This window comes from Gymnodraco acuticeps, unplaced genomic scaffold, assembly GCF_902827175.1.
Source record: "Gymnodraco acuticeps unplaced genomic scaffold, fGymAcu1.1, whole genome shotgun sequence".
Lineage (NCBI taxonomy): Eukaryota > Metazoa > Chordata > Actinopteri > Perciformes > Bathydraconidae > Gymnodraco > Gymnodraco acuticeps.
In genome coordinates, this window is record NW_022991093.1 from 1 (window position 1) to 25,747 (window position 25,747).

Sequence of the window (25,747 nt, forward strand, 5' to 3'; positions counted from 1 at the left end):
TCCTCTTTAATCAGGGTTTTGTTTACTTGAACTTTCTTGTCAGTATTAATCCCAAATGTAGGTTTATTGTCTAGTAAACATCCAAAGGGGGATTTACTTTTCAATATTCTGTCCATTAATCACTGTACCGTTAAGAGAGAGGTAAGAACTTCTAAAAAAATGTCCTTACTCTTTGACACATTCAACAAATGATTAATTAAATGTCTCCATTTCCAAAAACAGGACGATGGAAAATGTCCTCTCTGTTTCATTTCATTCTCTTGAATACTTTTCACAGCAACACCTCAGCATGGGGTAAACAAAGCGTCTCGAGTTAAATACCCACGATGCTTCACTCATCACTACCCACAATGCTTCACTTCCACTCACCAGCAGGGCTCCGCGCAGGTTGATGCCGGTCTCTATGGTAACGTAGTATGACGCCTGCAGGAAGGTCCTCTGCAGGATCAACGCCAGGAAGAGAAGAACAGCGAGAACTGAGGGGTTCTGAAGCAGCTCGGTGGACGGTATGAAGTACACGTCCATTTTAGTGTTCTGTAACCACACACACACACACACACACACACACACACACACACACACACACACACACACATACACACACACACACACACACACACACACACACACCACACACACACACACACACACACACACACACAGAGATACATTAACAGGTGATATACTGTCTTTTTTTAAACCTGATCTAGAGTGCATTCATTGTTTATACCTCCTTATAGTGTTCATACTGTCTGTATTTATATTATCCTACGACAAACACTGTATTTTACTTGTTTGCACTTCTGGTTAGATGCTTAATGCATTTCTGTGCAATGACAATGGGTGCATCTCACTTCGGTTAAATGGATTCCTTGCGTCCTTCACTTGCGTCGTTTCCCTGCATCTAGTCCCTCCCACCATTGAAGCATGGAGAGACGCAAGGAAACCACGAGAAGCAGGGACATGAGTTTCAAGAGCAATGGGGCGTCGTTTCCTCCGGAGCGTCACGTGAAGCGACGTCCGTTTGTGATGACGCCGCACAGCTGATCGTCTGACAGCAGCCAGATCAGTGCATGCGCTGCATCGTCCAATCAGTGAGCGGTACACAGTAAGGGGGCGGGGCGAGTGTCTGAGGATTTCACCGGAGGATGGTCTGGTGGTTCCTCGGTTATCGCTCCTCCGTTATCGCTCCTCGATCCTCCGGCACAAATAAGGCCACTGGGACGGTACTCAAGACGGAGCAGACAAATCAACTTCCGGTGAGACCGAGCCCGAGGAGCGAGGAAATGAGCAATAACCGAAGAGACGCACCCAATAAAGGTGATTCTAATTTGTAGCTAGTAATTTGCAATTATCGATAAACCACTGAGGGTAAAATAATGAATGGAGCAGGGCATCAGAATCAGAACACTTTATTTATCCCAGGGGAAATTGGGCTTTGTGACATTTGCTAAATTGTTTAATTAAATAAAATAAATGACAAATAAATGTCAAAGGAAAAAGTAATATGTGTATAAACATGAAAAGTCAAAGTAAGTGCACACTTTTGCTTTAACTTAATTATCGTGTTTATATAAATATGTTATTATATCTTTATTTGAAACAGCTGTCAGACAACAAAGTTTTTTTGATAGACATCCAGAATAAAAAAATATCACAAAATATAGAATCATAATTATAAAAACATATAAACTCACATTTGCTACACTAATCATCATCGCATCCAATGCCTAAAGTAAAAGAAGAAGAAAAGAAAGATAATGAAAATTAGGAAAACAACAGAAATTCATCAAAAACATTTGAAATCATTGTAAAATATTTTTGGGCAGCTGGATTTGTTGGATTTGCCAGAAGTACTGTAGACTTCTATACAATCTTTTAGGTCTGGTCGGGGACTTGAACCGGAGACCCTACAGTTCCCAGTCCAAGCCCCTTCTGACTGAGCCACTGCCGGAAGTAAGGACATTTTCTCATAGACTTCTATACAATCTGAGGTAATAACACAAATGAAAATTAGCTAAATGTTCTCATGGACTTACCATCTTAGGTAATAAACAAGAGAAAACTAGGCTCTTTTTCTCATAGACTTATATACATTTGAAGGTAATACATCAAGAGAGAAGTAACATTCGAAAATAGTGAGCAATGGGAGTATTCCTTCCATATATTCCACTCTTAGCATGTGAAGGAATATATACACACACACATACACACACACACACACACACACACATACCATGTATACATCACTTCAGGGGACATTACATTGACTTACATGCATTTCCTGGAGACTTATCCTAACCATAACCATAACCAACATATGCCTAACCCTAACCCTAACCCTAACCAAGTCTTCACCCTAAAATTAATGATTCCCCTCATGGGGACCTCCATTTTGTCCCCATAAGGGAGGCGAGTCCCCACACGTGACTGTGTAAACAGATTTAGGTCCCCACAAGTATAGTAATGCTAGGACACACACACACACACGCACACAGAGCAGTAGCAGTAAAAGCACATAGTGATGCTCTGCAGGCCTGCGTGTGTCTTAAAGTGTGATGTGAGTGGAGAATGTTCCGTGTCACTCAGCCATGCAGCGCTGCTCTGCTCTTTATCTCCTGCCCATTATACCCACTTTAAAGGAAGGCAGAAGACCGGACAGCCTCTCACATCTCTAACAACATCCAGCCAAATGGACTGAATGAAAACACACTGCCATTACAGGAGCGTCTGCTGTGTGTAACGATGGATTTAAGAGGAGTCGAAGTCTGTGATCGGCTCTGCCAAATGGACCTTCTGCTTTCTCTCTGCCTGCACCCGCTTTGTTAAGCCGCCATCGGGAGATACTATTGTTTTTAGGTTATTGTATTAATAACTACAAGTTAGGGCTGCTCAATTCATCGTATTTTAATCGCAATTACGATTATGGCGTGCAACGATTACGAAAACAGCGTAATCGAAATAAAACGATTATTTTTTTAATATTATTATTACTTTTTTTTTTTTTTTTATTGGTTCTTCAGTTGAGTTATGTTTAAAGTTCAGGGTAATCAACTGTTAAAAACATACTGTTCAAATGTTTTTCTCCATTAAATTGATGTTTTCAAAGTAAATGGATAATCGTTTTTAATAATCGTGATATCAATTATTGACCCAAATAATCGAGATTATGATTTTTGCTGTAATCGAGCAGCCCTACTACAACTTTGATCCCGCTGATGTTGATTTATGAACTCCAAGGGCTGCACAATTTATCGTTTTTTTGTTCATTATGTCAACTAGTGTGCGATAAACACTTGCTTAAAGACTGCGATATTACACTCTGTCGCTTGATGAGGACGTTAAAAACAGTAGAAAAGTTCACATATGCAGCTATAACTAAGCCTGCACATTGATAGTAGTGCAGGCAATTCATTAATTAAGTCCCAGGCGTCTCCAACAATACAATAAAAAACATGAAACAGTGCAAGAGAGAGATAGAGTAAGCTTTAAGGAATGCATTACTTCAACAAAGGTCCACATATTAAAAGCTGTTTGGGGTAGAAGCGTTCATCGACCCAAACAAAGTGTTAGTTCACCCAAAGGTCAACACAAATGCAACTACAAGTGTGTGTGTGTAAAGTCATTTCAGGGCTTTATGACATTACAGACATATCCTTTCACACACTCAGACGTCACACACACTCTGGTGGTGACATGATGACTGTGATCTACGCCTCAGTGACATCAAACTGGCTTCAACATCAGGGTGAAATGTGGACAACCCATGATGTCATCATTTGGAGTTGATTTTGGTTTAACTGTAATTGAGTAAACGCTTTAATCCAACTTTGGTCGCATTGACGGCTCCAGGAACACCAGTCTAGAGACACGTTTAAATATCCAAAGTGATTCCTCAGGAGAGAAAATTAATGACGTTTACATTTCTCGTCTGAGTCTCAGTTTTCGATCACCACAGGCTGTTCAAATGCAACCCTCTTATCGCACTTTGTTCATCAATTTCTAAGGTAGTTTTCAATCAAATCAGTCCTTTTATATCTCACAGCTGTCAGCATATACTGAAGCCATTTGGAGCATTAAGACCCCGTTTACACGAGGACGATACGGGTTGTATCCGCATAGTTTCTCTTACGTATAGCCCTTTCGTTTACACGAGGCCGTAACAAAACGATAGAAACGGACCCCAAGGTGGATAGATCTGCAAACGGAACGGTCTGGGGGGTCAAGCGGCTCCGTGTGTACGCCCTATACGATCATTTCCTGATAACGATTAAATAGCCCCGCCTCCCTCTCCCCACCTTTCCCGCTCAGAGATCAGCTGCTGGGCTGTCCGAAGAGGGGGAGGAAAAGAGAGGCTCCGTTTTTTATTCTTATATTATTATATAGAGTCCTTATCAATTTGTTTTAAAGCTAAATAAATAACAAAGAAGACCTCTGACCGGCACTTTTCTAATTTTGTCCGGAAGATTTAAACTTTAAAGGACATGTTGACCGGCGAAACTCTGCCGCACGGTTCCCTCGTCCCTGCTGGTGGACTGCTGGTGGACTACCGGAGAGATTTACAGCAGGAGCACACGCCGTCCACCGCGGAGAATAAACAGAAGGGCAACCATGGCAACCAAGCTACGGGGTCTTCTTCGCTGCTTTTGGTGTATTTTGTGGCGGCAGCAGCGCCACTTACAGGCCCGGCATATGTACTACAGCGTTTCCAGCGGGTCGGGCGGTTTCGTGTGAACGGAAGACTTTTTGGAAAACGCATACGGTGCGTAAACTAAAACGTTCCCGTGTAAATGGGGTCTAAGCTGTTCTCTCTTCCAACAGCCTTGACTCTATCAATGACCCTGTGTAAACCTTCATAAGACTAATAGACTTTTAATTGAATTTTGAACTTAATGCAGTGCACTTTATCCATGCAACAACTTCCTCCAGCCTTTGATTTATCTTTGATTTCCCTGAGGAACGCCTCAAAGCATTTCCACAGAAGCAAGGATCTGCGTTTTCCCCTCCAGGTACTGGCAAAAGACGGGAATTGAACTTGACTGTGATTGAATTACTGATCACAAACAAATCCAAGACACCACCCTCACACTAAGAGCTGCTCTCAGCAAACCATTGGTTGTTTAATCATAGGGCAGATTAAAAAAACGAAAATCTTCAAGGTAAAATTATGTGTGTTTGATTATTTGATCAAGATTATCGTCTCGAAAGCTTAGAGGGGTTCTAGAGTTTAGTCCTCTTTAATTTATATCCCAATACCACAGATTACACGTACTGTATGTCTCTGTATGTCATTTTTCACATTTGGGTCGCGGACCACCAGTTGAGAAAGGATACAACATTTACAACAAAGACAGTCCTAAAGTATATATGTATTAAGAGAGAAAAATGGATCACGTGGATGCAACAATATTCCAGGTGCCTTTCATCTGTTATATTTAGAAGTTTTAAGGTCAAATGTAGACACACACACACACACACATACAACACACACACACCTCCTCTCCTACCTTGGCCTTGTCCTGCTCTGACAACTTGTCCTTCTTCAGGTACTTGACGATGCCGCAGATGCAGAGCGGCCCGGCGAAGCCCAGCAGGTCGGCCAGGTATCTGAAGGTGGAGCTGAGCAGGATGGGCCGTCCGAACGCTCGGTACATGGAGCGCCAGATGGACGGGGCTTTGTTGGGATCCTCTGCTGTCTGAGGGGGGAGGAGGGATTTAAAGGACCCCTAATATACTGTTCTTCATCAATATATCACAGGTCTCAGATATAAACAGAACCTGTCTCTGATTGGCTGAAACACCAAACAGATCATTGCAGCATTACCCATAATCCCCTCTGTTTCAGCCCTGTTTCCAAAGTGCTGATTCTCTGTCTGTTAATTTAGATGAAAATAAGGAGCCCCTCCCCACGCCCCTCTGAGAGACATTTGGTTACAAAGAACTCAATGGTGCTCTAGGAGGAGATTCAGGTGATAAGGGGGGGGGGGGGTTACCTTGTTGCTGATTGGCTAATGGTTACACAAGACAAAACATCGTTATGACATCATAAAGTGGCCAAAATCTGATCAGCTCATTTTCAGACAGGTTTTTATAGAAATGGATCAAAAAGAGAGAGAATCTTTGTTCCTGAAACTTTCAGAGTCTCTCATTAAACGTGACTAAATCATTCTTCTGATACTGTCACCATGTCAGATTTCGACCTCCTCCACTCACCCTCTGGTCCTCGTAGGCGTCTTTGAGCTTCAGGTAGTTGGTAAGCGCTCTCATGGCGATGGGCAGCTTCCCGATCTTCTTCAACTCGATCGGTCTCTTGTGGGCTCCGATAATCAGAGGATTCATCCACCAATATGTTGCCTAAAAAGTGTCAAGAATTTGTCCTGGTTACTCCGCTGACAGGTGATATTTTGTGATGAATAAATTATATCTTATGGCCTACATTTTTTAATAGAGTGCACCTTTTGTTGCATTTCAGTCGATCCTGATGGTATCTCTAATTGATTCGTTTATTGATATGATTTTTAACATTTTGTAAATTGTATTTATTTGTACCTATAATTTGGTTTGTAATTTTTATTATTTATTTATATATATTTTTGGGATTATTCATCTGTAAAATTAATTAATAGAATAAAATAATTTTTAAAAATACAATTAAAAATAGAAAATGTAAGAAATTCAATTAATTAAAAATGTAAAAATGTAACTTTAACATTGGAACATTACAAAATATATAAATACAAATTATTTTTTATGTTTCTGAGGGAAACAATAAAATACATATAAAAGTGTGTTTGTTTGTACCTTAGACAGCAGGTTGACAAACGGCTGCAGGAAGCGAACGCCTAAATCCTGCAAATCCTCGGGGGGTTTCACCTTCTGGGGGTTGGCAAAGAACACGTACTTCTACGGGGAGAGAAAAGGACAAAATTAATCAACCAAAATTGACAGACAACTTATTAATAAATTGCATAAAAATATCTATATTATATGGATGCCAAAAGCACATGGTGACCAAATCATTAAAAAAAATGCAATTGTTAATTACAACTTGTTTTTTTGTTTAAAAAGTGGCGTCAGATGCCTCCTCACCCTGACTCTGATGACGTTGATCTCCACGGCCATCAGCAGCCCGTACAGCAGCACCAACAGCGCCGTGATGCAGAACCTCAGGTGCTGAGGGCCCACCTCGTGCGATGCAAACTTCCACAGCTTGATGGACTTGGTGATGAACGCCAACACCCAGTAGATGAAGAGGACTGAGCAACAGGAGACAGGAGAGGGATGTGGTGTCGTATTAACGCACGGGTACATAACGGATCTTAAAATGTAACTTAAAATGTATATATATGAGCACAAGAAAATACTTCCTGAATATTCCTTGTGTCATTGTCTCTGATTTCTAAACATCAACGTGTGTTTCCAGGTGAATTTGTGAAAAACTAGTCTGATAAATGTCCTCAAGAGATGTCACTTGAGTCAGGTGTGGAGTAGGAAACATGATTACCAGCTCCAGAGTTGCATTGTGGGTAATGTCAGTGCCAGGTTTTAATAAGGAAATAGATTGGGTGAGAACATTTTGATTTCTTAGATTTGTACCCTTTTTTTGGATCCAACAATGTAATCGTAACACAATATGAAATCTGTCGAGTCCTCCTTTAAAAGCTTGAAATGATATACTGGATTATTAAAAGGGAACACCAAAAAAAGACGAGGTTTTAGCGTGTTACCGAGCAGCAGTTTGGGAAAGTTGGACGTTTTCTTGTCTTAAAATGTACATTAAAATATATATGAGCACTGAAAAGGGTGAACATTTTTTGATTTCTTAAGATTTGTATCCTTTTTTTGGATCCAACAATGTTATGCAAGTGCAATAATGAACGAGTTGAGTCCTCTTTTAAAAGCTGGAAAGGATGTACTAGTTTAATAAAAGGTTAAAGCTAAAACAGACAAGGTTTAATGAGTGTTACCGAGCAGCAGTTTGGGGAAGTTGGACGTCTCGATGTTGTGATAGTAAACGACTGATGTTGTCGCGGCGATGAAACCCATGAAGGCCGGCAAGAAGAGATGAAGGTGGGTGGTGGTCAGCATCATCCTACAGCAAGAGGGGGAAATATAAGAACTATTAACATGTGGATATTAAAAGGTTCATTTGGGCGAAAAGGAAGAAAAAAAGTAGTCAACTTTATTGTCAATCTTTCAGTTTGTGTGTACAGACAGAGAGATCGAAATACCGTTTCCCACAATCCCGAATACAAAAACAAATATATATGCAAATATGTATATTGCTATATATACTAGGGATGGGAATGATTCATCGAATATTCAAAATGATTCAGCGGTTAACCGTTTTTTTGGGGGTCGAATGTTCGAATATAAATTTGCTATCAAATTCCCATCCCTAATATATACACAACTAAAAGACACATTTATACATATACATATTAAAGGGGACCTATCATGAAAAATACACTTCTCTACGTCACCATGTGTCCCCGGTGTGTCGGGGAACTCACGCAGCGTCAGAAAATAAAACCCTCTCTTTTCCTCCGTACCCACATCTCTAAAAACGGGGAACAACGGAGCTGATCCAGATTTGCGTCCGATATGACGTCATATCTGAAATGTGGACCCACGGCCCAATCAGAAACGCTGCTATCAGAAACAATGCACGACTGTTTTGGACGTAATATGGTCGGTGTTTACATTAGCATCGCTAACACTCAGAGCTAACCTGTACTGGAGAGCATGTGTGTGAAGAAGCAGGAAGTAAAAAGGAACTCACCTTGTGGTATAACCGGCAAGAGAGAAAGCCTTTGAGCTCCAGACTGTTTCAGAGAGAACCCTTGATCTAATCATCCTTGCATTTCATCAGCATTTTAGACAGAGGCCGTTTCTCAATGTCGAGTGAACATGCTGCAGAGCCACTATTTCAAGTATACTACGTCATCGAGTGGCTCCGAAGGACTGTTTAAATGCATGTTAAATGCCCAGCATTGGCTCTGCAGCAGGTATACTCAATATTGAGAAACGGCCAGTATCTGCCCGGTTCCGCATGAGCCGGCATAAGCTCCGCCCCCTCTTATTTAAAAAAAATTCAGTTAAAAACAAAAAAAAGCTTTATTTTTTTATTTATACAGGTGTAAATCTCATTGAGACACAGGGTCTCATTCTCAAGAGAGACCTGTTTATACTCAGAATCAGCACTTTGGTGTCTTTGTCTCACTTGTCGGAGACGATACCCTCGGCGAACTCGCAGACGTGGACGAAGAGCAGCGAGAAAGTGAGGATCCACCTCATGTTGTGTCCGGGGAAATGAAGCCATGTGTTGTGATGAATCTGCACTTTGGAGCTCTGACTGCCCCAACCTGCGAAATAACGAGAGAGAGAGAGAGAGAGAGAGAGAGAGAGAGGAGAGAGGAGAGAGAGAGAGAGAGAGAGAGAGAGAGAGAGAGAGAGAGAGAGAGAGAGAGAGAGAGAGAGATTAATGTTAAATATGACGTTTTTTTCATAAAGGTGTAACATGTAGGAAAGGGAAAGAAGACAACGAATAATATGGTGGTACGGGCAAATACTACATTGTGTTTGAAAGTCCAATCATTGGAAAGGTTACTAAGTAAAAGTATGTAAAAATAAACAACAAAGTGCTCAGAGTATTCGAACTACGACATATTTAAATATAATAAAATACTTTTCAATGTATTTTCTCAAAGTTGATTTCTTGCTTTAACTGCACGTAAATATTAGATCATATATTTTACAAGTTTCCATAGGTGTTGTGTAAAGTTACTGAGTGTACAATATATTCCTCTGAGATGTTCCTAATGGAGTAAAAGTATAAAGTGACCTAGTATAAAATACACAAGTAAAATACAAATACCTTCAATTGTGTTATTCAAATAACTTGTAAATATACTTCAAACCCATTGTTTGACAAGTTTGAACCATTAAATACGTGGTTATTTGTGTGAAAACTGACTCAATTGATAATTAAACAGTCGCAGACACAAGTTTTAATGCTTGTATACAACACGAATCAGAATCGGGTTTATTGCCAGGTAGGTTCACACAAACGAGGAATTTGACTTGATGTCATGGTGCAGACATACAATATAAAACAAAGAATTAAATATAAAACAAAAAATCTTTAAGGACACTGTAATAAAATATAGTTAAATAGCAATCAAATAAAGCAGTAATTTACAGCGAAATAGAATGTAATGAATTATAGAATATAAAATATGAAATATGAAATAAGAATATGTGCAGTAAGCAGTATCATTGTGTGCATGAATGTAATGCATATAGAGTCTACGTTGTGTCAGTGGGGGGGCGGGCCTGGTTTAAAAGGCCGGTAGCGGAGGGGAAGAAACTGTTCAGGTGGCGAGAGGTTTTGGTCCTGATGGAGCGCAGCCTCCTGCAAGAGGGGAGGGGGCTGAACAGTTTGTGTCCAGGGAGGAAGGGGTCGGCCACTATCTTCCCTGCCCGCCTCAGGGTCCTGGAGGCGTGCAGGTCGTGGAGGGATGGCAGCGTTCTTCCTAAAGTCCACAACCATCTCCACCATCTTGAGAGCTCCAGGTGGTTGTCGCTGCACCAGGTCACCAGATGGTCCAGCCCCCACCTGTAGGCAGACTCCTCCCCACCAGAGATGAGTCCGATAAGGGTGGTGTCGTCTGAACTTCAGGAGCTTGACAGACTGGTGACTGGAGGTGCAGCTGTTCGTGTACAGGGAGAAGAGCAGAGGGGAAAGAACGCAGCCTTGAGGGGAACCGGTGCTGATGGTCCGGGGGTCAGAGACGTGTTTCCCCAGCCTCACGTGCTGCTTCCTGTCAGACAGGAAGTCTGTGATCCACCTGCAGGTGGAGTCGGGCACGTGCAGCTGGGAGAGCTTGTCCTGCAGCAGAGCCGGGATGATGGTGTTGAAGGCGGAGCTGAAGTCCACAAACAGGATCCTGGCGTAGGTTCCTGCTGTGTCCAGGTGCTGGAGGAGGAAGTGAAGGGCCATGTTGACAGCGTCGTCCACAGACCTGTTGGCTCTGTAGGCGAACTGCAGGGGGTCCAGGAGGGGGTCTGTGATGGATTTGATGTGGGACAGGACGAGGCGCTCAAAGGACTTCATAACCACAGAGGTCAGGGCGACGGGTCTGTAGTCATTTAATCCTGTGATCCTTGTTTTCTTGGGAACCGGGATGCTGGTGGAGGTTTTGAAGCATGCTGGGACGTGGCATGTCTCCAGTGAGGTGTTGAAGATGTCAGTAAACACAGGAGACAGCTGATCAGCACAGAGCTTCAGGGAGGAGGGGGAGACACTGTCAGGGCCAGCCGCTTTTCTGCTATTGGGTTTTCAAAGAAGTCTGTTTACATCCTTTTCATTGATTGAGAGAGAATTTGATGTGTCGGGGGAGGTCAGTGGTGTGGGAGAGTGGACACTGGAGGGGTCGTTCATGGAGAGTGAGGCTTTTGGCTAATTCACTTCATGGCAGTTTAAGTGTCAATTTAACTAATCAAACTGTAGTTTATTGGTAGAGAGAGTTCACAATACAGCAGCGTAGAGCCGCAGAGTATTTATTTATTTGTGAGGTTTGTTTCTGCTCTTAACTAAATGGAGCGCAGAGCTCAGGGGACGGAGACACAAACTGAAACCAGGAAGCTTCAATTAGTGAATCCTGAGGGAAAGCTGAGGGCATCTGGTGAGAGCTATTCCCATAAAACACACACACAGAACACACACACACAAATAAATAACCATGCATTCAGTAAACCTCATCTGTTTCTGTATTAGAGGTTCATTTAGAAGTCATTTCACGACACAGGCTTGCAAATTAAAAAGATAGAGAAAATACATTTACAAAATCATTTAAAGAATTCCCTCCTCCTTCCTTACTTCTTTTTAAATACCTTGAATTACTCTTTTAAAATGTCTTCCCTACTAGGGCTGGATAATATATGTATATTATTAATATTATTGTTATTACTGCTATTTGAAACTAGATTTATTTTAGAGGGTGCATTAAATGAAATTGAAGTAATTTTCTAAATGTAATTATTTGTCCTATTTTTCAAAAATCTTATTGTGTAAGTATGTAATGAAAGCACCAATAGTTTACTCACGCAATATCCAGACATTTGGTCAGATATATTGTTATAAAGCACTATTCCCAACAACCTCCTTCCTCCCTTTACTCCTCTTTTGCTTCCTCTCATCCTTCTTTTCTTCCTCGTTTCCTTTTTCTTCTGAACATACTACGTTTACTAATCATCAACAAAATAAAGCATATGTTTAAGAAGAAAAAGGGCAACTTGAAGAACGTTTTTAGTGAATATTATACAATCAAACCACCAAAATAACTGTTAACTGCTCTCCTTGCTGTCTCTGAGGAACTGCACACTGCTAAAGCAGCCTCCCTCTCCTCTGTCATCATCCTGTTGGACCTGTCTGCTGCATTCGACACGGTGAACCATCAGATCCTCCTTCACACTCTCCAAGAACTTGGAGTTTCAGGCTCTGCACTTTCCCTCCTGACCTCATACCTCAAAGACCGTACCTACAGGGTTACTTGGAGAGGGACCGAGTCCGACCCTCGTCAATTATCTACAGGGGTCCCTCAGGGCTCTGTTCTTGGTCCCCTCCTCTTCTCCTTGTACACAAACTCGCTCGGATCAGTCATTAGCCCGCATGGTTTTTCATACCACTGCTACGCTGATGACACCCAATTAATTCTGTCCTTTCCCCGCTCAGAGACCCAGGTCGTCGCACGCATCTCTGCTTGTCTAGCTGACATCTCTCAGTGGATGTCTGCTCATCACCTCAAGCTCAACCTTGACAAGACTGAGCTGCTTTTCCTTCCTGGAAAAGATTGTCCCACTCTTGACCTAACAATCCATATCGGCCCCTCTGTTGTTTCCCCGACTCAGACTGCAAGGAATCTGGGTGTGACCCTAGATAACAACCTGTCCTTCACTGCAAACATCGCTGCTACAACCCGCTGCTGCAGATACACGCTTTACAACATCAGGAGGATACGTCCCCTCCTGTCCTGGCCCTTCCTACATCCAGGACATGGTTAAACCGTACACCCCAGCACGTGCACTTCGCTCTGCATCAGCCAAACGGCTCGCTGCACCCTCGCTGCGAGGGGGACCCAAGTTCCCATCAGCAAAAACACGTGGGTTTGCTATCCTGGCTCCAAGATGGTGGAATGAGCTCCCCATTGACATCAGGACAGCAGAAAGCTTACACACCTTCCGGCGCAGACTGAAAACTCATCTCTTTCGACTCCACTTCGAGCGATAGAACTATTAACAAAGCACTTATATACTAATAAAGGACTGGCTTATCTAAAGCCAGTTGAGTAGCACTTGAAATGTTTGGCTCTATGAAACCTGATATACTTATATGATTCTGTTTTCTTCAAGGTTGTATCTTCCTGGTCGAATGCACTTATTGTAAGTCGCTTTGGATAAAAGCGTCAGCTAAATGAAATGTAATGTAACCTCATTGCTAATTATTCTAAAATATTTGTCCGTATTTTTGTTTTTATTGTGCTTTGATTTCCTCTTTGTTTAAGCATTTCCTGCAGGAGCCCACACTGATCACTGAACTGTTGTAATCCCAAATTTGCTCTTCAAAGCTGCCTAATGTTCACACTGCCGACAGGAAAGTGACTCAAAACGTGTGTGTGTGTGTGTGTGTGTGTGTGTGTGTGTGTGTGTGTGTGTGTGTGTGTGTGTGTGTGTGTGTGGCCTAGCATTACTATACTTGTGTGGACCTAAATCTGTTTACACAGTCACGTGTGGGGACTCGCCTCCCTTATGGGGACAAAATGGAGGTCTCCATGAGGAGTATCATTAATTTTAGGGTGAAGATTTTGTTAGGGTTAGGCATGTGTTGGTTATGGTTAAGGTTAGGATAAGTCTCCAGGAAATGCATGTAAGTCAATGTAATGTCCCCTGAAGTGATGTATACATGTGATGTATACGTGTGTGTGTGTGTGTGTGTGTGTGTGTGTGTGTGTGTGTGTGTGTGTGTGTGTGTGTGTGTGTGTGTGTGTGTGTGTGTGTGTGTGTGTGTGTGTGTGTGTGTGTGTGTGTGTGTGTGTGTGTGTGTGTGTGTGTGTGTGTGTGTTAGTAGGAAAGTCAATATCACCCACACATCTGCTCTCAGCCAGCTGACAGATTATTGTCACACATCTCAGCAGGAAGCATCAGTTCCTCTCCTCACAGTGTTTTCACTGTCTTTCTGATCACATTCAAGTCAGGAAAACTCACGAGAAACGTCCTGATCAACATCGTTTCTGATCCATTTATGTTGAGCTTTCAATACGAGTAAGTAAGTACTAAGAAGCAAAAGATAAAGATTGGGAAACTCCAGTGGGCTTTTTCCTAATAGTTCAACCTCTGTAAGCATTAAAGCCTAAAAACAGACGGTCCAATAACTTCAATAAAATGGTGCAGAACTATGACAGAGAAGAGGACCTACAACTACGGTAAGATTCAACATGTTGCCCTCTCATCAGCAGGAGAGGACTCTTTAAAGTAGAGACACTAAATACTGATATACACCTGAACATCAGCAGGAGAGGACTCTTTAAAGTATAGACACTACATACTGATATACACCTGAACATCAGCAGGAGAGGACTCTTTAAAGTATAGACACTACATACTGATATACACCTGAACATCAGCAGGAGAGGACTCTTTAAAGTAGAGACACTACATACTGATATACACCTGAACATCAGCAGGAGAGGACTCTTTAAATTAGAGACATTACATACTGATATACACCTGAACATCAGCAGGAGAGGACTCTTTAAAGTAGAGACATTACATACTGATATACACCTGAACATCAGCAGGAGAGGACTCTTTAAAGTAGAGACACTACATACTGATATACACCTGAACATCAGCAGGAGAGGACTCTTTAAAGTAGAGACACTACATACTGATATACACCTGAACATCAGCAGGAGAGGACTCTTTAAAGTAGAGACACTACATACTGATATACACCTGAACATCAGCAGGAGAGGACTCTTTAAAGTAGAGACACTACATACTGATATACACCTGAACATCAGCAGGAGAGGACTCTTTAAAGTAGAGACACTACATACTGATATACACCTGAACATCAGCAGGAGAGGACTCTTTAAAGTAGAGACACTACATACTGATATACACCTGAACATCAGCAGGAGAGGACTCTTTAAAGTAGAGACACTACATACTGATATACACCTGAACATCAGCAGGAGAGGACTCTTTAAAGTAGAGACACTACATACTGATATACACCTGAACATCAGCAGGAGAGGACTCTTTAAAGTAGAGACAATACATACTGATACACACCTGAACATCAGCAGGAGAGGACTCTTTAAAGTAGAGACACTACACACTGATATACACCTGAACATCAGCAGAATATGTCGTCTTTAAATATGTAAACTGATTCCACACTCTTGCAGTCAGAAAGTGGTTTAACAAAAGCTTGCAGGAAACTCAAAACTAAAGTGTGATTACTGACCCTTATCAAGGAGACATAAAAGTGTCCATACTAGTTGTAAAAGCTCCATGTAACCAGGTATTTTGTTGGGGTTACAATGGTACATTTTTTAACATATCGCCTAACCGTAATACTCTATTGTTGATACTGTGAAGTTAGAAGTGTTAGGGTTCATGATAAATAAAGGTAACTTGGGTTTAGGCATTAAGGAGGTATGTTTAAGGTCTAAGGTTGTTGTTTTTATGTACTAATGTCACACAGGAAAACATGTTTTTGCACAATCTGATGGTTAATAAAAAGTGTGTATTTCCCATGCTGTATAAAAGCACTTTTCAATTCCCCTGACGTACCGATGAAGAGGATGGGGAAGGTGATGAAGAGCAGGAAGACATGGGGCACCAGGTTGAGAGCGTCCACGAAGCAGCCATTGTTCAGCGTGCCTTGCACCACGCTGTAGGGATTGATACCTTTGTCGTTTCCACAAAACGACAAGGCCATGCCCCCCCCACACTGCTCCACACAGGCCTCCAGTCACTCTGTGGGGACAAAACACACACACAAAATAAAGATCAGAACACACACACAAGTTATGGAGGCCAAAATCTGCAAAAATAAACTTTATATTAAGGTACACTTATTCACCATCAACTAGTTGTTCATTAACATATTAGTCAAACTATAGCTTATTGGTTATGAACAAGACTTCACTTTAAAATAGGGAACTTATTCTGAGTTAGAAATACCACATTTTGAGGTATTTTGACACAATTAACACTTTTTTGTTTCATGTCTTGTTACATAAGAATAGACCATATTTGTTAAGTGTTATTATGGGAGGATTACTATTCTTGTAGTGCTGCTACTGCATATTGAGCAAAGCATATTAAGACTGTCTCTCGTACAACAACATCTTTACTTACAATAAATAAGCACTAATTAGAGGGTTATTGAGGAAAAACTCTTAACTAATGGCCAAGTGCTTGTAGAATATGGTCATGTTAGAATAAAGCATTCATAATTGTTTAATACTGACTAATAAAGAGCCCATATATTGCTTATATGCATGTTAATTAACTACTAGTTGATGGTGAATATGTGTACCTTAAAGGTGGGGTAGGTCATTTTGGAGAAACCAGCTCGAGTGCGCTAGAATGTGAAAATACACAACCGGAACAAATCTGCCACTTCCTCACAGAGCCCCTCCTCCAACACACACGAACGCGCACATGACCAATGAGGGCACGAGGTAAGTTTGTGCCCAGATGGAAGGCTGACAGGCAGGTAGGCCATCCAGTTACTTTAGCCGGGCCGGCTCAGATGATTGGTCGTGCTTTTTACAGCGCCACGGCTTCAACAGGTGACGGTTTTTTATGGATTTATTGTCAAAGCACAGTTAAACACAGTTAAAGAAGAGAAAAAGCAAGAAAAACAACCCAAAAAATGTAACAATTATAAAAAACGATGCCGTGTTGTTACTAATGTTACTGTAATCTCTATGACCCTTAAAATGATCACTCTGTGTCCCTGACGGAGCTTTGGCTTGAACTCCAGAGACTAGGTCACACATTTTTGTAGCATGTCAAAAGCTCAAGTGCACACATACTCGCTCACACACACACACACACACACACACACACACACACACACACACACACACACACACACACACACACACACACACACAACACACACACACACACACACATACACACACACACACACACATACACACACATACACACACACACACACACACACACACATACTCGCTCACACACACACACACACCACACACACACACACACACACACACACGCACGCACACACACCACACACACACACACATGCAGGCCAGTGTGAGACATGAGAGCTATTTAAGGGCCGCCGCCCAACTACATTACTGTATTACTGTTAAATGAATTTAGAGTTGGAACGGGTTGTAGTGTCACGTCTTGTCGTGGCGCCATTACTTGAGTTTCAGGAGACTCGTGTTGTTGTTTTTAAGTTAGCAATGGCTTCAATGTCTGCTTTCAAGGTTTAAAAACAATATCACAATGTGCTAAAAAAAATTAAAATGCTGCTCCCTAAGTAGTGCAACGATTCCCACTTCAAATAACACACTTCCACTTATAATTATTATATAATTATTACATTATCGACAAAATAGTTGGTGTTTCTGTCTCTACAAAACTTTCTTTTACAGTGTAATTATTACTGCCTCCATCGCTGAGGTTATGTCGTTGATTTGTTGTTTTGTTTGTCCATTTGTCAACAGGAATAAGGAACAACAACAGGCCCAAATGTAATAAAAGCTTAGCATCGGGAGAAAGAAACCACGAGTTTTGTGGGAACAAGTGTTACGTTTTCAAGCTTAATATTAACAATAATTCATGTAATTTAAACATTTTATATCTCTTTGATTTTTTGCTTATTATTCCTGCTTAAGTTATACGTAATTCTGCCTCGATCATTGTATGTTGATATAAAAGGGTTCACTGTAATGTGAAAGCTTTCTACTGACATTATTTTCCAAAAACAAATACGATTCTTTACATTTACATTATCTTTTCAATTTACACACGGCATCTATTGCACGTCTGTCCGTCCTGGGAGAGGGATCCCTCCTCTGTTGCTCTCCCTGAGGTTTCTCCCATTTTTCCCTTTAAACTGTGGGTTTTCTTCGGAAGTGTTTCCTTGTACGATGTGAGGGTCTAAGGACAGAGGGTGTCGTATTGTCATACTGATATTTTGTACAAACTGTAAAGTCCACTGAGACAAATGTAACATTTGTGATATTGGGCTATATAAATAAACATTGATTGATTGATATGTGAAGTGCCTGAATAATAATTGTCTGCTAGTCAGGATTTAAAGCCTGATATCGATGCCCTCAAATTAATCAGTGAGTTGACCTTGAACATTATTAGGCAGAACATAGTTTGGTTTGATGTAACACTGTGGCTGCACTGCCCCAACTTTTTTTGGAGGAAACTCAAAATCCTCACTTAATATTTGTATTTTGTGGTGAGTCAGTTCAGGTGGAGACTGTGATCTGTTGTAAAGAACGTGTGTAGCACTTGAAATTGCACTTGTTTGTCTTAATAAATGTCAGTTTGGTCATAACGTTGTGCGTCTCAATATGTGGACATTTTCTGAATGTACTTGTAGCCTACTTATTTGCACTTAAACAGAAATATTGTCGTTATGTAGGGCCTGTGGGTTATTATGAGATCAAAGTGGGCAGTGTGTGACCCCTTAACTGAAATTACATTACATTACATGTCACTTGTTAGACGCTTTTATCCAAAGCGACTAACATACTCAATACTGTGGACAATCCCCCCTGGGCGCCATTCAAAATGGCAGCACACTGCTCCTAACACTAGGATGGGTCAAATGCAGAGAAACAATTTCCCTACGGGGATTAATAAAGTATATCAAAATCAAAAAATAAATAAATAAATCCCCACAGGAGCAATTTGGGGTGAAGAGTCTCAGGGACAGAACGACATGCTGACTGCAGTGGGGTTTGAACCCTGATCCGAACACCTAAGGACAATCCACTGCACCACACGCCTGATGAGTTTGCCACTCCTGCGTTAACTCATTGGTTTGTGGGGGTTTTAGGTTTTAATAGCCGCTTTTTGTTGCCATTGTTTGTAGTATTTCCATCCACATAGAGAACCGCAGTGACGCTAAAACCCGGATGTAAACTCCTTCCGGTTCCTTCGCCAAAAACGCAATGCAATGTCTCCATAGGGTTTTGGAAAATAGCTGGAAATCAGGTCTGTGGTTGAGACACATTGAAGAGACGGATCACGTTTTGTTCAGAAGATAATCTCCACATGTCTACTTTTATCATTTTCTAATCATAAATCTAGTCGCCAGAAGCTAAATGCTAACGTTATGCTATAAAGGAGCTACAGCAGGGTCGCTGCTTCAACGTCACGCCAACTTAAGATCCATATTCAAACACACAGATTCTAAATGGTACGAGTTGAAGCGTTTGTTTGAACACTTTGCAGGAGGCAGGGACTTGCTTTCAAGCAGAATAGAAACTAACTTAGAGGAGTGTTCACGTGTTCGGCGTAATGACGTACAACGTCCTGGACAACTTCTGTAGTCCTATTCAGCCACTTGGTAACAACCATCGTTTTTCAGACACGTAAACTCTTCAGAAATCACCAGTGGGGTCACTGCTGATGGATTTAATGTCGTAGAACAAAACGTGATCCGTCTCTTCAATGTGTCTCAACCACAGACCTTAGTTCAGATATTATCCTAAACCCTACAGAGGAGTTGCTTTTTATCGAAGGAACCGGACGTGGTAAAAATGCTAACTACTTCCGGGTTTTAGGATGCGTCACTGCGGTTCTCTATAGAGGACATTTACACACATTCAATTTGTTCTCCATTCAAAAAACAAAAACAAAGATGGCCACCACATGTAGCGGCCATCTTTGTTTTGGGACAGTACATGTTTTGTTTCCAAAATGTCGAGAAATCGCGCCTTTTTAGGACAAACTAAACATACAAACTCATAACAGATAAATACATGAAGTTCCAGTGGTGATTTAAGATGTTTCTGTTTGCCAGAATTTAAGCCAACTGCTCCAAAATGACAAAACCATACCATTTTAACCCCAAAAATAATTCAAAATTCTGACAATTTCTTCAATTTATCATTTGGTTTCCATATAAATGTCACTTTTACTTGTATTAATTGGCCTTACTGACATATAGGGGGCATAATGGAAGTTGTTTAGCTAACGTTAGGACCGTTGACACCCTAAATAATAGACGATAACTTTAACACTGATTAAAATATAAGGCTTTATTTGTAATGCACTTTTCATACAACAGGTGCAGCTCAAAGTGCTTTAAAGACATGGCACACGTCACAAATTAAACACCAAAAATCGCTAAATCCTTGTGAATAATATGCACATAATACAGATCAAAAAGGGGACGCGCTAATACAAAGCTAATGTGTCTTTAGCTGTAGTTAAAAAATGGCCACAAGCATAAATATATCAAGAATAAGTTACATTTAAATAAGAAAAAGGAACACCTGCGTTTGACTAGAGTCATTTTAATCAAATAAAACAACTTTTAAATACTAAAATAAGCTATCACAATGTTAAATTGGGTCATTAAATTAAGCTTAATTGTAACAGGAAAGTCTCTTACCTCGAAAAATACAAGTAATTATCCTTAATGACAGCGTTTCATTCCGGGACTCTGTTTTTCTTTTCTTTTTTTTAAAGATATGAAAGAGAGACAGAAAGAGAGAGTACAGTGAGAGTTGAAGTGTAAAAAGTTGAATATTTTTAGCCCCAGCTCAGCATCAGCTGCTCCGCATGTTAGTGCTGCCAGGCTGTGACACAGGGTCAAGTTACAGCGGAGAGAAAACACAGCTTCCGGTGGGATCCTTCAAAATAAAAGACTAGAACATTATTGATTAAAAAAGACTAAAACTAAACCATGATTATATTGTCTATATACACTGTACATGTTACATTCATTTTTTATTTAACTTGTATATTTTCTACTTTTTAACGCTGTTTTATTTCTATTTTAAGATGTTTAAATGTTAGAATTGTTTATTTCTCTTTTAATTTCTACTTATGTGCAATGTGTTGTTTTTTATGCTGCTGCAACACAAACATTCCCAAATTTGGGATCAATAAAGTACATCTATCTTATGTTCTTTGTTCTCAATATAAATCTCATTATTTTGAAATATCAAAAGCGAAAAACAAAGACACATAACGTATCGCTTTAAATCCAAAAGCAGATAATTGTTTGATATATATAAAAAAAGAATACCAAGCAAATAATAATAGTATAATAAATAAAAATTCCCATAAATTAAAATGCTATTTAAAAAGGGGAAATATTCCATGGTCTCCAAGACATATAACAACTTAACAACATTATCCTTTGACTTGCAGTCAATTCAAAGCACTAGCAAGCATCTAAATGTAACCGGTGTCGTTAAGCGGTCTCTGCGTTGTGTTTTGTGTTGTTCATGGACGAGACCCGAGCCAGCATACAGTTTAGACCACATGTGTCAAACTCAAATACACAGTGGGCCAAAGTTTAAAAATGGGTACTAGTCGAGGGCCGGACTGGTTCAATGTTTCTTGCAGAACTTATTGAAATGAACTTATTGCACATATTAAACCTGGAACTAACAAAGCTTAAATGATTGCCTACAAAAACAACATTCAACATTAAATAATCAGTTGCATTCATTTCTTACGGCTCTATCTGCAGCTTTTCCAGAGTCACTTCTTATGATTACATTTTCCCCACAGGCCAACAACAGCTTCAACAAAACTATTTCCCTCAAAGAGAAAACCAAACATGCCCTGTTGTCGTGAGAGAAAGTGCAGAAGGAAGCATCCATTGAACTCAGTGTGCTGCTCTGTGATGCTAGCTCAGATACTTGGCATCTCATCTTGGGTGCAAGGTCATCAATGTTTGGGCTCAGGCTCTGAGCTGAGGAGACCCTCAGGATGGAGTGAAGGCGTGCGTGCAATATACCGGCGGGCCAGATCTAATAGGAATTAGAAATTATCCTGCGGGCCGAAATTAAATCCATCAAGGGCCGGATTTGGCCCCCGGGCCTCGAGTTTGCCACATGTGGTTTAGACGATCTCCGTTTAATCACTGACAACAGATATAACAATCAGTCTTATATTACATTTCCCTCACAGCGACTCCTCTCACGTGGAACATTTACAAAAAGGGCAGAGGAAACGTGAGGGACACAATATATAGGGGGGGGGGGGGAAGTCCTCACAACAATAATCTCCTGAGCACAGCGACCACACTTCAGAGGTTCCGCCCACTGATCTCCGACCTTGTCAGGTATTGAACATTCAATAAATGAAGAACACAGAATTACTTACTTAATATAAAACACAGAATTTGTGTGATTATACAAAATGATTTACAAATAAACCCCACTGCATATTTACAACTGTTACTTAACAACTGTTTTTGTAAAGCACTTTGAATTGCCTTGTGTTGAAAGGTGCTATATAAATAAGCTTGCCTTGCCTTAAATGTACTGTGGAAACCACTTAAGGCAATACAATGAAGAATTAAACAGGTGTCCTCTACGAATCCCCCTTTAAAACCATTTCCTTTTTAAAAATAATCAATAAAACCATTAACCAATTGCCCAACAGGGACCCTAATGGCATAAAGAAGGAAGGGTGGTTTTCTCATTAAGTAACTGCTTATGCTGTTGTTGACCTTTATTGGCACACATGTTGCACCTTCTGGATGAAGTCATGCATTATATAACGTACTTGTGCTCTCCTTTTTTCTCATATACTGCAACCTATTGTCATGTTCACCTCCAAGGCCACTGCCGAGGTGCCCTTGAGCAAGCCACCTAACCTCGAAACTGCTCCCTTGGCGCCGGGTACCTGGCAGCCTCTCTGCTCTGCCACCTCTCCTATCTGTGTGTGTGTGTGTGTGTGTGTGTGTGTGTGTGTGTATATCCTCTGTGTTTGTGCATGTATATCCTCTGTGTGTGTGCATGTATATCCTCTGTGTGTGTGTGTGTGTGTGTGTGTGTGTGTGTGTGTGTGTGTGTGTGTGTGTGTGTGTGTGTGTATCCTCTGTGTTTGTGCATGTATATCCTCTGTGTTTGTGCATGTATATCCTCTGTGTGTGTGCATGTATATCCTCTGTGTGTGAGTGTGTGTGTGTGTATGTGTATGTGTGTGTGTGTGTGGTGTGTGTGTGTGTGTGTGTGTGTGTGTGTGTGTGTGTGTGTGTGTGTGTGTGTGTGTGTGTGTGTGTGCATGTATATCATCTGTGTTTGTGCATGTATATCCTCTGTGTTTGTGCATGTATATCCTCTGTGTGTGTGTGTGTGTGTGTGTGTGTGTGTGTGTGTGTGTGTGTGTGTGTGTGTGTGTGTGTGTGTGTGTGTGTGAGAGTGTGTGTGTGTGTGTGTGTGTGTGTGTGTGTATGTGGGTATGTGTGTGTGTGTGTGTGTGTGTGTGTGTGTGTGTGTGTGTGTGTGTGTGTGTGTGTGTGTGTGTGCATGTATATCCTCTGTGTGTGTGCATGTATATCCTCTGTGTTTGTGCATGTATATCCTCTGTGTTTGTGCATGTATATCCTCTGTGTGTGTGCATGTCCTCTGTGTGTGTGCATGTATATCCTCTGTGTGTGTGCATGTCCTCTGTGTGTGTGCATGTATATCCTCTGTGTTTGTGCATGTATATCCTCTGTGTGTGTGCATATCCTCCCCTGTGTGTGTAATGTGTGTAAACACAACAGAGTGGGTTAAGGAATTTCCCTGTAAGGGATTAATAAAGTGTATATCTTCTTCTTCTTTAGAAGTGTTATTTTTATTGGTGTATTTTGCTCCTTTTTGCATCCAATTTCTCCAAAGCCTGCACTCAATTTGACCTTTTTTCTGTCGTTATCTTATTTTGAAGGAGTAATAATCGTTATATCCGGATAAAGAATGCTTCATTTTTGCAAACTTGATAGGACGTCCCCTCCTATCAGATTTCCAAACTTGAAGCAGTTTATTGGTGAGAAGGGGGTTCATTATGAGCTGCTTTTACAACAACTGGCATGTCAGTTTATAGACCTGCAACTACAGTACAGTATAGGCCATGCTGTCTTTTATCAATTGCATGTACAATACTTTGATTAAATCCCTGCAGCTGACAAAAAAAACCTGGTTAAAATATGTTTTAAACACTGAACAATTAGTCTGCCATTAGCTTGAAGGGGTTTCATGATAAGAACAAGAAATACCAAAACAATAAATAACATTAAATGACAGAAAATCACCCAATAATTGGACAAAATCCAACACTCTGGCTTGCAAATAGATAATCTTTTACAGAAAAAGAATCCAAGTAAACAAATGTGGATGTTTTATGAAACTAGTTTTTAGAGAGTAAACAGTGGCACACAGGAACAACATTTATGTATAATGATTAACAGTCTCAAATGATAATCTGATCGGATGTCGGCTGCACGCATGCACAGCAGATAATTGATATTTCATCCAGATCTGAGAGGATTCAAAGCGCTTTGGCATCAAAACGTCGCAGAGAAGACATTGGATCCGGTCAGCTGAGTGCACTGACTCGAACACTGTCATTGGCAGTGGACTAAAATGACATTTATTGATATAAGCTTCTGAATCAACCACAAAAATATGCAATAAATACACTTCTTTATCATACAAATAGCACATAAAACTGGTGTATTTTACGTATCGTGCAGGCAGCATAACCTACAATATCATTGATGTTGACATTACCAAAACTCCATTGAGAAGTCAAACAATTAAGAGTTTTTCACATATAGACGAATACTTATATCTTTAACAGTGGGTTTGATGAGTATTCCCGAAGTGACTGGATTTAATCTTAAATTCGGCTTTAATCAAAATTAATTTAGGAAGACTTTTCTCTATAAAACTTTAAACTTTTTGAACCGTCCCGCCTGTAATGAACAAAGCCCGCGTCCTGATAGAGAAAAGTGATATATGGTGAGCAGCATCTAACACCAATGAACATAGGCTTATATTTTCCTTTTGTGTGTATTAAACTAATGCCGAATACAAGATTTGCCTTCTATTAAATCATATATTATGTCATTTTGAATTTGTATTACATACATTTTGGTTGGAAGGCAAAACTCCCTTAAATTATCAGAGGTTTCAATGGAGTCTGGCGTATGGTGACATTAAAAAACGCTACAAACTGAACATCGTATTACACCACGCTGAGGATGTTGGTAATGAATGACAGAAAGAACAAAAAAGGAAAGCCTTCCCCAACACTTACCCGTCCTCTGACGCAGGTTTTTGGGGTCAAATCGTCCCCCACTTTCCCCGGATCTTAATGTCCAGTGCGCGTCGTCTTAGAATAATGTGGTTTATACTAAAGGTATGGGGACAGGAAATGCCTATATGACATTTACTGTCGTGTCGACTCAAAAATCCCCCCCCCACACACACATACAGACACACGCACACAAATACTCCTTCATTAAATATGGTGGCTGCCCTTTTCTCAGATGAAATTGTTGATAGTACTGTACGATGCAAATATGTAGGTCAAATCAAAGCCGAATAAGCAAAGATAAATCGAGGGTATGTGAACATTTGTGTTGTTATGCACGTTGGATGAACATTTTGTTATTTAATATACAACTAGTGCACATTTTCTGAGAGCACAGCAG

At 40.7% G+C, this 25,747-nt stretch overlaps 1 protein-coding gene across 1 annotated transcript; it reads right to left on the reverse strand.

Annotated features, from left to right (window-relative positions):
- Positions 1–4,964: 4,964 nt before the first annotated feature.
- Positions 4,965–25,527, reverse strand: LOC117560147 (ATP-binding cassette sub-family C member 9-like). The gene is made up of 9 exons (XM_034236936.1): positions 25,351–25,527; positions 15,862–16,047; positions 9,224–9,365; positions 7,968–8,092; positions 7,090–7,256; positions 6,802–6,903; positions 6,214–6,354; positions 5,496–5,696; positions 4,965–5,012 (listed from the first exon to the last, which is right to left on the reverse strand). The coding sequence occupies exons 2-9, from the start codon at positions 16,007–16,009 to the stop codon at positions 4,965–4,967; spliced, it is 1,074 nt and encodes a 357-aa protein (XP_034092827.1). The 5' UTR covers positions 16,010–16,047; positions 25,351–25,527.
- Between the last annotated feature and the right edge of the window lie 220 nt (positions 25,528–25,747).